The 13,919-nt window shown below is 45.0% G+C and overlaps 2 protein-coding genes across 10 annotated transcripts in view; both read right to left on the bottom strand.

Moving 5' to 3' along the window:
* The window catches only part of LOC135369050 (potassium channel subfamily T member 2-like), a 189,355-nt gene that overhangs the window by 80,179 nt on the left and 95,257 nt on the right, over window positions 1-13,919 (bottom strand). Inside the window, exon 1 of one of the 9 annotated variants that reach the window (XM_064602680.1) lies at window positions 5,530-5,631. The exons of the other annotated variants lie outside the window; for them this stretch is intronic. Coding sequence (XP_064458750.1) covers window positions 5,530-5,594 — 65 coding nt within the window. The 5' untranslated portion in view covers window positions 5,595-5,631. Of the gene's footprint in view, window positions 1-5,529; window positions 5,632-13,919 lie in introns of those variants that run through there. 9 annotated transcript variants of the gene reach the window in all.
* On the bottom strand, window positions 9,678-10,911 carry LOC135368029 (innexin shaking-B-like). Its single transcript, XM_064601108.1, has one exon. It carries the CDS (start codon window positions 10,848-10,850, stop codon window positions 9,756-9,758), a length of 1,095 nt encoding a protein of 364 aa, XP_064457178.1. The 5' UTR covers window positions 10,851-10,911; the 3' UTR covers window positions 9,678-9,755.

Consider the following 13,919-nt stretch of genomic DNA (forward strand, 5'->3'; position numbering starts at 1 on the left):
CTCTGAACAACCGCTCAACCAGTAAAGCACGCAGCATTCACAGCTCTTCAATGGGACCCGGCCGGATCACAGCGCGCTTGTTCGTGTCATCCCGCTGCTGCTGCATCAACTGACACGATCACGAGCCGTGTCGTCTATCACCCTCGTGTCGCCTTCATTCTCCTCTTCGTGGTATCGACGCGGACCTCAACCGCATGCACCGCTCCGCGTCGGAGGGTGGTTGATGTGGGAGTGATCGCTTGTCAGGACTCATGTAGAGAAACACCATCTCCTCTACAGTCTCATCATCATGTCACATCTCATTCCCTCCATTGTGCCTTGGGGTACAGGGCCGCACCTCATGTGGCGAATTTCGCCTTTCATCATCAATTTATCCATTGTTGTTATTGTTGGAACCTGCTTAAGTCTACAGAGACTTCATCCCCATTGTTTTTTTCTTTACCACATCACCATCACCATCTAGAGACTTATTTCTCATTGGCTTAACTCTGTCCTTTTTCCCCGGCCATGGCCGAGTAATATTGCATGCGCTCATAGGTCATGCAAAAGCCTGAGGGGTGACTTCTGTCTGCCCGAGGCTGACTCGACGAATTTTAAGACTGTTGTTCTCTTTGAAGTTGGCCCAAGACTCATGCTAACCATCCAAGTCGATTACGCAAGAAGGTGTCTCGCGCATGTGAGTAGACTGTTACGAAAGAAGTCCCGAAAGGAGAACGGGGGGGCTCTTATAATAATTATCGATCCTGGTCGAACGATGGAGTAATGTGGGCGCTTTGATTAGGGGAAGGAGAAATTGGAAACGATTACGTCAATACCGAAGCTTTACAAAAGTAAGAGGGTATCCCGAAGGTGTCTTCATTTGCGGATGGCAAGTATCAAACCCATTAGGTACCCGACGTCTCAGGAAGGTTCTCACGCGCGGAAATAGCAGAAACGGAGATGAAGACAGTAATTGAAACCTTGCATAATGTAAAACCCCGAGACTAGGGAACACGAAGGGAGAGTCACAACACGACGACTTCGTGCTGTGTCTGTCCCTTCGTGTTCCCTAGTCTCGGGGTTTTTACATTATGCATCATCTTCACCAGCTCGCTTGCTTCCTAGCCATTTTTTCATTGAAACTTTGTTTTGAACCATTTTTCTCAAAATACATTAAACGTATTCTGAATTGAATTGAGAATTTGAATTGAAATGGAAATGAAAAGAATTTATCACGAACAGATTTTTTTATTTTTATCGGCTCTATTTTCGTGTATTTTTATCGGGTAGATGTTCTCACCGACGCAACGGCAAATAAACCCTGACTATGTCACGGGGTGATTCACCGCTGGAGAGAAGTACACTACCCCATTACACGCGAAACATTCGAGGTGAAAATGTAGCTAAAATTACGTACAATTGAGCTGTCCGCAGACAAAGAGAAAGCCCCAGGGTAAAATGCAAGTCTAGCAGCACAGAAGCTTTCCGGTCTTTCTGCTTACCGTAAAAATACGGCACGTGCAGTGACAGACCCAAAGTAGTTTATTCTGTTGACTGCTCGGCGCAGCTGCTCTGAATTCGCTTTCAATAATAGAGTTGAATGCGAAACGCACGCGTGTGCCTGAAGGGCTCTTTTTTGATTGTTTGTTTCGTGAAGATTTTCCCCCTAGAACGAAACAACAGTTGCAAGAAAGCTGTTTGTGTTCAGGCGCTTACATAAAAGTGGCTCTACTTCAAAAGGGTTAACAGGTCTAGTTTTGTATACAGAGCCTTTCACTTTCGTTTAATTTCACTTGCGTTACGTCTACGGAATTCCTGTCTCCGTGGATGAGTGTTATTTTAACTGGTCCCGTTTCTTGTTTCCTCCTGCTAAATCGCTGAGCTGTGCAGTAGAGCGGATGTTATTTGTGGCACTACAGGAACTGAAAATCGATCTACTAATTAATCTTCATATGCACAATATATCTAGTTATTTAATCAAATTTCATAAAATTTATTTTCAAAAGTTTAATAATGAGAAATTTAATAAGAAGAACAGGCTCTCTTCCTGAGGCATTTCCCTTCATAAAAATAATAAAGTATTATTTAATTACTACGCATTACAACAACTATAAAATGCATGCTGCGGATAATTACTTACGTCATACGTTACTTATTACGTCATACTTAGTGCACTGTTTACCATCGACACGTGCCTCTGATTTGAAAAATTAGTGAAGAATAGTGAATTATAACTTCTTGCCTTCCAAATCACTTTAACGAATAAAATGCGCATGAATGATTACACCTACTCCAGAGTCACCACAAAGGCAATGTACGAATAATATATGAATCATAATTTTCAACGAATACACCCGCATTTGCGATACATACATATAAAGTGAATGAAACAAGCCATTCACAGCGCTGAAGCGGACAGTTTTTTTCGTGCTTCAAAAAGAAGCATGAACAACTCAAAGTATACCTCGAAGTAGTTTACTGAAGTTTATCTTACTACTGTACTTTACTGTAACGAGACCTTCCACCTGCCTTGGGACTCCTTTATCCCAGATGATGCCCAATGTTTCAATTCTCTGCGTGTTTTCCCTTCCTTCTGTCACGTCTATCGCAATTTCCCACAGGAACAGTGAATGCAATTTACGGGCTCCATAGAGCGAGTTATGAATCTCCTAATAAAAGAGCTCCTCCTGGACGACTTTCTTTCTGTGGCCTTTGTAAGCCTTCAATAGAGTTCATCACAGGGCGGAATGATTAATATTATAGCATGTCGTGCGGCACACGTTCTCAAACTCGTGGATCATTTTTCCCTCAATAGAGTTATTCCGGATATCACCTACTTAAAGGGAATATTGTGTCTGTAATTAGTGCAAGTTTTCATTAACTTCCATAATTAATATACCTAACTAGTGAAAATAGGTTGTAGCTGTAGTAAAAGTTGTAAAGCACAACCGTTGAGGTCTCTAATCCACAAAAAATGAAACTGCAGCGAGCTTCAGTGCTTCAGTGTAAAAGATGCGAAAATGTAAACTCTTCGAGCGTCCTGCGGAGTTCCGTTTTTCATCTTTTATTTCCGTTTTTCTCATTCTCCAGCGGAATTCACAACGAAGGACCTCATTACAGACACAATATTAGCTAGGCCGTATCGGGAATAACTATATGCAGCGACTCTTTCGAGGGCAAAACGATTCTCGAGTGTAAGAACATTTTCACCAGCTTCCCGTGATGCACCCTGTATAAGACTGACCAATATATTCATCGCTGCTCTGAAGACTTCTCTGAATCCTTTGTTAACAACGCGTAGAAACTGTAGCTAGAACGGCGTGGAAATGTAAATTAAATAATCTTTCACAACTTAATGGAAGGGAGTTGCCTCAGGACAGAAGCCGCCGATATTTCGAACAGAGACTGTTCTTCTTCTGGGCAGAAGAAGATGAAGTCCCAGAAGAAGAACAGTCTCTGTTCGAAATATCGGCGGCTTCTGTCCTGAGGCAACTCCCTTCCTACATTCTACAGGTTCGCTGGATATCTACCCATCTACCTTCACAACTTAATGTTCTGTATCACTTTTTGGATGTTTTTTTTACGTTCCATGAACGCATGAAACGCGAATGAATAATTTATCTTAAAAAAATTAAGCGACGTCTTGCTGAAAGAAAAAAAAAAGGGGGAGGGGGCGTGCATTGTATCTTGCACTTCTATGGCAACTCAGGACGAAACGCAAATTAAGCGAACACGATTGAAAGAACCCGTAAAGAGAACGACACTGAACAAATTGCAGAGAATAAGGACGGACACCTACTCACGAAGTTCACTTCCTGTTTCAACTAATATTTAATTCACAGCGATCACTTAGTAATCAATTGGGAACACATTATCAGTCTGTTCAACGATTTTCGTTTTAAAGCACAGTTTACGGGAGTAGTAATAGTACAAAAAGTCAGCGTTTCATAAAAGAGACTACTATAATTGCGCTTAACTCGTAAAGGAGCAGCATGCGTATGCTTTAAAAAAATTATAGGTGATTAATTACATCGCATAATGAAATACAGCAGCCGCCGGTAAAAAGCTAGAGGATAAGTAGCTTCAATCAGAATGGACCGGGAACCTGGCGACAGGCGCGGTACATCATTTGTCTCGTTGTACCCGATAAATGCGTTGTTTTTTTGTTATGTCCAAGTTACTTAGGCATGAAAATGGAATTATATCGCACACCTTTTCGCGTGAGGAGTTCTTACGCATTCTCTTCCCATGTCCGTGCTGTTGAGATAAACTCTTCTCCATTGTATAAGATAACGCGCGACTTTTTCTAATGTTTTAGTGTTCAACCACTTTCCAGTCAGGAACAAAGATTCAGTAGCGGACACAACTGTGTTCGGATTTCAGAGCAGGAGACGCGGCGTCAAGTTTTTTGCTTTCACTATACATTACCATATACTGTGGGTGGCAGCTGCGCACTTGATTAAGATAACCTCAACGTGAGTAGTAATGTGTGTCTCTTGCAAACCGGCTATCGGCGACAACACTTGAAAGGTACGTCCAAACTGGCTCCGATATTTTGATTTCCTAATGGGATCCTACCTTCTGCGAAAGAAAATGGTTAGGCGATCGAAAAATGTACTTCGAGCGTGTGGGACCCGAAGGATGACGCGCAAAGACACGACTCAACCCCCAGCAAAGAAACACCTAAAAGCGAAGGGCCACATTAGGAACATCCAACATGTTGGAAAGGGACCGTAGTGATTGCTTCCACCAGCTCCCGTGGCATAGTGGTTAGAGTGATCGCTTTCCACGCCGAGACTGGGAGGTGGCACGGGTTCGAATCCTGTCACCGGCTGTGCTGTCTGAGGTTTTCCCTGGGTTTTCCGAAGACTTTCTAGACGAATGTCGGCACAGTTCCCCTTGAAGTCGGCCCAGGACGCATACTAACCCCCCTGTCCCCCACTCCTTCCTGCTGTCCTCTCTTCATCTGTCCACGTCTATACGCCGCTCATAGCCACAGTTGCTTCGCGGCGCTAACACGAAAAAAAAAAGTGATTGCTTCCACTTGAGTCGCTAGTTAGTTTGCGTTATCTTTCTCGCATCAGCAGGCTCAGGCTTCCAAATCCTTTCGAGTGTCCACAAGCCCATGTGTAGTCATAGTAGTCATATAACGTCGCTGTAAGAATAATAATTCCTGGTTCTACGCAACTAGGATTACGATCTAATTTAACATTGCTCACGTGAGGGCTTTGAGGTGATATCGCGCAGCACACCGTAGTGGACGTTCCTCGCGGTGCATGACGTATCTTAGCAGCTTGTAGGATGTCACCAGTTTGTTTGCTGGAACCCCCCGGTCGGGTTATAACCCTTTCCCTAGAGACGAATAGCCGGATACTTTCGCATGGTGTACACCCAAGAAGATAAAAAGTACGACTAATGTACCCGCGCGAAGGACGACGTATCTAGGCAAGTTGTACCACACCACGAAATGGCAGGGTGGGTTCCTTGGGCATGCCAAATAAATGCTGGATGAAGAAATAATTGGGCGTGATCGAACGGAATGGGACTTACCGTTCTTCCGACTTTGCCATCACCGCTCTAATCCCAACGCCATCGATGGACATACTGCGATCCATGACTCCGTTTCTTTGGCACAACAACGGGTATCTCAGAGTGGGGTCTTGCTGCGGTTTTGATGTGCACAATGGCTCTCTAGCCTGCCTGCTTGTGGTTGCTGCTGGGCAGTCGCCAAAAGAGAACTCGCGCTCACATGTCTCACACAAGGCGCATTTCAGTTGATGTCTGGACTCCCGCTTCTCGTGCAGCTGCATGGGAAGAGGACGGAACAGTGGCGGAGCGACTGCGCATGCGCCTTCAACGATCGCCACCGCTCGGAGCGAGCTGTTTTGGGGTGGATGGATGCGACTGAAGGGAATCACTATTTTTCACTTCGCAGTCGCGCGTGCGCGTTTGTAAAATGTAACAGCTACGATAGTCCTTGCTGCGACAAGACCATGATATGGAGACATTCACGTTTCAGGGCTTATCTTGGGGCCACAGCCCGATAGTAAGTGATCCTGGAGGGGACAGTGAACTCATAATGTGGATGTTCTCTCTAAGCGAACTGTCACGATGATTACAGCAGTTTCTTCTTTCGCCTCGATACAGTCGTCAAAAAAGCAACAACGCGTGGTTGATGACGATAAATCGAGTTACAGGATAACTGGTAGCTCTTACCGCTCTTAGGTCGTTGCCGCCACCCCAGTATATACGCACTCACCGGATGGAATTTATTCGAGAGTTTTAGCAAACCATTGATAGCGTGGTTTGCGTCGAACCGTATCAACAGGAACCAATCAGTGGATAAGATTCTGAGTCACACGCGACTGCGATAGGCACGATAACCTAACCAACTCCCTATTTGTTTAGGAAATAGCACAATTACTAGTTCTGCGTGGTCAGGACCTCGATGGACCTGCACTCTTAAAACAAAAAAAAAGGGTGTACTTGAACTCCTTTCCTTGGCACATATATCAGTCCCCTTTTGGAGAGATTACTCTCGAAAAGGGGACTCATATATGTGGCAAGGAAAGGAGTTCAAGTACACCCTTTTTTTAAGATGTAGCTCCGCTAGCTCTTCTTGCCGATTCAGAGGCTGCGTGTTGGAACCCAGCGGAGTTGTTTAGGTAGACGACGATTTTCCGAAGTTGAGCACGCTTGCCTGGTGCAGATTTCAGCACACGTCAAAGCAGAACGTAAATCGACAGACGGAGCGACATTAACACGATCATATAGATGTCCCAGACGTGACACCCCCAGCAGTTTACGTTATTATGCTGTCAGACATCATCTGTCAGTGTGATCGATGAGGTAAAAAAAAAACGTGAGTAGGAACGACAGTCATGTCTACATTCATGTCCCGCCTGGATGGTATGGACTCGAGACGCGAACGAGTATGTGATGAAGTTGGTAATAGTTGACTGCAGCGCAGAGACGGGACGAGAGGCGATTAGGACAGACTCTCAATCAGCGGAACTTTGGAATGGGGATAAGACTGTGCGGGAAATTATTGAAGCGTTCTATATATTGATAAAGGGGTGGCCAATGTATCAGTGGTCCGTCCTTGGCATTGACGGGAAAAGGAAAAGAGTATATCTAAGGCAGGACTGTCGACAACAACATGGTGTATTATCAATAAGGTTCCTGTCAATAAAATTCCGCTATAGTTGAGTGTCTGCGGGTGTCTGTTTGTCTGTACTAATTCCAACCCACATGGTTAGTGGGCCCCCCGGAGAAGTCTCCCAGAAGACACATACCAGACGATAATGCAGGCCATGAAGCCTGCAACGCGATAAGGGACATCTGGAGACGAGATGAGATTGCTCTATCATAACGCGGAGCTTATTTATGTTCCTGGTGGTCTGTACGAATTTGCAGCCATAGAATAGTGGAGATATGAGCTCAAGAAAATGACGCAGATTGCTTTTCTAGGACTTGCCTCGTTGTTATTTGGATGTTAATGGCAGACGGCAAAGCAACCTAATAACCCGGAGTTGCTTTAAGTTACAGTTAATTAAAATCAGTTAATTTAATTACTTTGAAGACTTAGAGACGAAACAACTTGGCGACTGCTTACACCATTTTGATATGTGCGTAGGTATATACAGGGTGTTTATTTTTATCAGTTACAAATGCTTCATGAAAAAATGAAAAAAAAAAGAACTTTGAAAGCTACACAGGTGGGTTACGCGGTCAGGCGGATGTCCCGTTAAAAAGCGTATGTAACTGTTGAACGATTGATCGGCTAAAATTCATTAGTTAACTTCTGGGAAATGCAGCAGAATTGGAGCTTGTCATTATTTAAGTGCATCGTCCTCGTTAAATACCCTAAGACGAGCACGTGCTTTGAAATATAAGTTGTCAATTTTGTCGTAAGTTTTGTAATATCTTGTCAATTTTTACTACGCAATATGGTACTGAACCGGACTTGTTGGTGGAACATTCTAATACCCGATAAAAACAGTGAGTGCACACTTAGAAAGACATAGGACGTGACAGACGACACCTAACACAGCACTGAACTGTTCAGTGCTGTCGTCTGTCATGTCGTACGTCTTTTTAAGTATGCACAAGGACTGATTTTATTGATATTAGAATTTACTACGCAAATGAGTCGAAACACTTCTCAAGAGCTTCTCAAGAAGTTCTCAAGAGTCATAGTGGTTTCCGTGGCATGTCGACACTGGGAGGTGAAACGGGTTCGAATCCTCGCACCGACTGTGTCGACTCTGCTGTGTGGGGTTTTCCGACAGATGTTCCCGACGAATGTCGGCACAGTTCCCCTCGAAGTCGGCCCAGGACGCATACAACCCCTCCTTCCTGTGTTCCCTCAACATCTGTACGCCGCTCGTAGCCACAGTTGCTTCGCGGTGCTAACACGGAATTTTCTCGAGAACAATAAGAGCGACGAGCATTCCACGTCCGGGTTGGGAATGTGCTTTAGAGCGATTGGAGTAGTAACGGATAAAAATGAACACCCCGCAAAATAGGACTCGCAAATGAAGTGCGCAGCCAGCGCATATGCAATGGAGAGCCAGACCTTGTGAATTCGCCAAACCGACTTGCGAGTTGTTTATTACGTCTGTCGATAACGGCTAAGTGCAGTCCTAACAAGAAACGTTCTGCATGTAGTGTCTACGTTCAGTGTCAAGTGCTACAGGTGCATTCCTGTTCGATTCTGTTAGATACCTGCTGTCCCTTGGTACTGTTGGGGACATGGTTAGCTAAAATCGCCTGTCAGTACTTCGCCGTCCCATATTACCTCGATTGCGCTTGAAAGTGTTGTGCCAATATTGTATTTGGAGCTGGACCATGTGCAGTAAGTGTTTATTACTCGAAAGAAATACTCTCGCAACACCTGGAGAGTTGAGATGAGATAAACCACGGAGTGCTGATTTTAGACAACCGTGTCCCCAACGGTACATCCGAGTGCAGTTGTCGTTATGCGACAATAAATTTGCAGAGACCTTTCCCTCGTTTCGCCATAAATCCGTCCTACCGCATCGAAGAAAATGAAAACGATTAGCGAGGCCATTTTGATGGAATCACGTTCCGTGCAAGCAGATTCTGCGTTACAAAATACCTTAAAGACGAATTCTGCTCACCATTCAATTTATTCGCAGAAGTCTACTCACAGAGCTCCTTATGCGAAGGAAATTCCTTTTCGTTTTGCTTATCTCGCTCACTCACTGACCGATTCCCTCAGTTTTCTGTGTCGAAGTTGTTGCGAAACTTCGGTGTGGTTGTAAAGCGCGCATATATGTGTAGGATATCTTCTTTGTGAAACTGCAACAGCACTACGGTAATCGAAATAAAGTTTTCTCGGTCGGGTTTTACAATAGTCGGATGGAACACGTTCGGTGAAGAAAGGTAGTCACGCTCGCTACTTTCGCGCAATCGAGTCGATGCAACAAAAGTCAACAACTGAGGGCCAGTTCTATTTATAAAATCAGTGTTCGCGCCGCGAAGCAACTGTGGCTATGTGCGGCATACAGGCGTGAACACATGGAGCGAGGATAGCATGGAAATCCTGTCGGAGAACCTCAGACAGCACTGCAGGAGCGTGGATTCGAACCCGCGACACCTCCCAGTCTCGGCATGAAAAGCCCTAATTATGCACTATGCCAAGGGAGCTGGTGGTGAAGGCCACTCTGCCCCGGTGCCGTTGCACTTTTTATTCGTGTAGACCGTGGATAAGATATACACGTATCAACAAACAATATATAAAATCTCACTCCTTAAGAGTTCTTGGTGATCGTCACGTTCAAATCCTCTTCGACCTCACTCTCCAACTCCTCCATGAAACTATGGAAATTGACAACGTCCATATTGGACGACAACTGATACAACAAAAACCAGTCCCCTACGGAACAGGCTCTGACCATCTTCTCCACCCGCTTTCCGACTGATAAGTGTCCTTTATAACGAAGAACAGCCAGTCTAAATTTTGGCACCACCAGTAGGACGGTCCAGCCGGCCAACGACACCACGGACGCAAGAGCCAAAAACGCGAACAAGAACCACAGGAGGACGTATACCTTTTCGTTGATGTTATTCAGAGGTAACAAACACATGGACTCGGACGATTGGACGCCTCCACCGGAGCCGTACCTGTAGAATGTACAACGCGTCATCCTTGGGAAGATCCGTACCATAGGGTCCGTCCTGTTCTTCCAGTCTCTTTGAAGAAATCGCACAACTTGGAAGCCGTACTCTGTGAAGTGCCCGTTTAAAAGTCTATTTAGAATGAGCATCTGTCCAACGACGTTGATGAAATTCAGTCCTTGCGACAGTATAAAGGTTGCGAGGTACATCTTATGGCAATGGAGGTGTCGCATGAAATAGCCAATGAGAAGCTTCCGTCTCGTTCTCCGTTCGTCTTCCGGTATCACTGCGGATTCAAGGCCTATCGTCAAGTATTGAATCTTCCCAGCTTCAACCGTGCTCCAAATCCAGTGAGGCACGTAGAACATGCCGGCTTGAAGGAGCAGAACAAAGCAGACCCACTGGTAGTAAGCGTGGTGTACGATGGTGCTCGGGTCGTCTGTACGGTGTACACCGGGGTAGGGGACTTGTTGTCCAACGCGAAGGTTCCAGGCGGTGTCGACGCTGAACGTCGTTTGTAGCCAGCAGTAAGTGTCGAGGAATTCTTCCGGGACGTCGTCTTGCGAAATGCACTTGATAGGATTACCGAAAAATTGGCTCGTTGTCGTCAGCACGAAGAAGCAGAGGAGAACGGCGACGGTGAGGCGATAGTAGAGCATAGACACTACACTGTCGGTGTTCGGGGAACGTAGGGTTAGGAAGTTCTTCAGTGTCAGGAGAGAAGCCATCCAGGTTACGTTTGCACGGTGCACTAGAAATGAGCGGTGTTCCTAGGTTCCTTTCGTATTTTATACTATCCAGGACAGGTAATCGTCATTTTTGCGGGGATCCGGTTTCAGATAAGGAGGCGGGCCACGTTCGATTTTTAACTGATATAGGCGTCTGCTTTTTTTAAGAAACTATCTTGGGTATGTTATCATTTCATCTGGAATACATTTTAGCGTAGCATCTCAGAAGATACGCGATTGTTAATAGCTCAACAGAAAGGACGTCCCGGGTATCACAACGCACTGAAAGTGTGAGTGCATAGGGGTGGAAGGTTCAGGAACGCGAAATTTAGTGCCACAGTAATAAAGCGTCTGCCATTCACCCCTGTGGGTATGTTTCCGAAATGCCAGGAAAAATCATACATATCCGAAATACATAAATGTATATAAATATATCAGCAATGTACAGGCTCGATCGTTTCTGAGGAGTTTATCTGCTGCAGTACGACTCACGGAAGACACTTCACTCATAACAACGCTATCAGTTTCTGTGTTCCAGATCTTTTGAGATAACGAATCGTGTGTTTCATAAACATGCGAAAACTTCAAAAAATGTAAGCCGACACCAAGGCCGGTTTCACACTAACGGTTTCTTTCTTCACGGAGGCAAGATAGATCCATTGGAACCTACGGAGCTCGATTGTCATTAGATTCTATTTTTGAAGCAAACGGACGAAAAACACGGTATGCAGAGTGAAAGCGGCAACAAGAGTTTTAATACATCCGAAGGTGTTCACCATAACAGTTCCGAAGACACGATAAGCCTGTCACCCTCTTTCTTTGGTGCGAGTGACATCACATTGCTAAGCTTGGGTTTGATAACTTCTTTTACCGTATCGTTTTCGCAGAGTGCGTACGATCTATTAAGACTCCCTATTACCTCGGAACGGTGCAAATACGAATTGAAGACCGAAAGAGGGCTTACCTGAAAGACGCAAAAAGAAACATGCAGCAATAAGATGACGCTCACGTATCAGCATCGACTATTCAGTCCTGCCTGATATCAAAGTTAATAGATACGTCCAGTACAATCTGCCCTTAATAATCGTGTACTAATTGTGGCCACCAGAAGGTCATCTAATGTGGTCTGACAGCTGCATTATACCTTTGTCGCGTAAGGCATGTCTAAGCGAGTTGCGCCACATCACAGGGTCGCTGGAGTCCCCGGAAGGGTTCGAACATCCAACCTTGTGTTCAGTCAGCGAACTTTTGTTTTTTCTTTACTACATGTCTGACGACGACTCGACGACTAGAGTAAACATTCGGCTTACAAATCTACACACATTCTATATGACCGTCAAACTTTACATCGCAAGATGCCATCCAAATAGCGACGTCCACATACCGAACATTTTACGACGTCCCGAGACCGTGCCCATATTTGATACGCGATAGATTTCCATGCGTCCAATGCATGCATGCTCAAGTAACAAAGGCACGATAGAAGCAACGTGAAGAAACCGTCCTCTAGATTTAGGGAAGCTCCTCGGAGAATGGCCGAGGGATCTTGGACAGCGTGAGACAGCTGCTTTAACGACATTTCTTGTGGACATTGCAGCGCCTCTAACTTTTTAGACTTACTTGTTTTTGTTTTGTTTTTCTTCAAGTGTTTTGAAGTAGCCGGCTCCTGTGTTTCGTAGGAGCCACCATCTCCAAACCTTGATCGCATATGGATTCACAAAAACTGCCGAGCCTATTGAGCATTGCATGGTGCTGAATCAAATGTTGAAGCCTATACATGCATTAAGTACGCGAAATTGTCCTTGTATCCTCGTAAATATGCCCCTGTCATGCTGTGCCTTACATTTTTCTTTTTTTGGCCAGGCGCCCACACCCGACCGGCGAAATAAATGAACTGAACTCAATTAAGCTGAAATATGCGCGTTGTTTCGACGCCTCGTGGCATTTCGCCATATTGTGCTACAAACTGACAATCATTTTATCGTAAAATGCCTGACCTGACATTTTTGTGTATATGTGTCGCGGAACTGCCGGTTGCTGAGGCAAAGCGCATGTCCCGGAATTGCAAATGTCCGCTGTAGGTGTTTAATGACGAGCACGTTCCTATTATTCTATTTGACTATTGGGACTATTCCGTCCCAAAAGTGCCTCTGACGAATAGTTTGTTACACCCCAAAGGGTCCAATGCAATCTCTCCCCAAGAGGTTTGCATTTTGCGTGTAGGTAAATAAACTTCTTTCGATCACAATAAGACAATTCCAGTTCATGTTTGTCGCCGTACATTGGATGAGGTAAAAATGCATCCGTACACGCTTCGAACAAAACATGTGGTACTTGTTTCTCTTTTCCGTTGTCTTCTTCCTTCATAACGAGATGACAGAGAAAGTTATGCGTGGAATCTGAGCGCAGCGGATCAAGTTCCAGATAATGAAGTTCCATTTGCTGCTCTTCTCCCGCCCAGCGATTGCATGGGAGATGAGAATAGAAAAAGTGAAATACACTCGTATCGAACGTACTTTCCAGTCGGGTATTATCCGAAGGCTTCGTTGAAATTTGATTGTATCCTAGATTTGATTAAATGAAAAAGAAATTGTGGATATTCGGCATCTTTCATAGCCCATATGGCTTTCTCGTATTAGATGAGTTCTGTTGCATCGCACGCGTTGCAAATAAAGCTAGCGTAAGAAAAATTGTACAATTGGTTTCTTGTTAGCGCCGCGAAGCAGCTGTATCTGTGAGCGGTGGAGATGTAGATAGATGGAAAGAAGGACAGCAGGAATGTGTCTGCGTCTCACGCTAAAGTCAAAGCGATCTATGCCGATACCTTGCGGAAGGCGGCAGCACCAAGCAACATTCACACCTCCAGCGCCTCCAGCGGCGGTCTTGGGGGGTATTCGACGTGATACCACGCCGCCCATTCTATGCATCCTCAAGTGAAACCATACGTTTGCGTGGCAACCGCCGAAATTAGAATGGATGGTATCGAAAAGATGCGTTTTTGCATAAAATTCAATAATACGACGCAAAATTTTACGCATGAGTGGCGTTTTTCTTAAGATTTGCTTGCTT

This window comes from Ornithodoros turicata, chromosome 9, assembly GCF_037126465.1.
Source record: "Ornithodoros turicata isolate Travis chromosome 9, ASM3712646v1, whole genome shotgun sequence".
In the NCBI taxonomy this organism is placed as follows: domain Eukaryota; kingdom Metazoa; phylum Arthropoda; class Arachnida; order Ixodida; family Argasidae; genus Ornithodoros; species Ornithodoros turicata.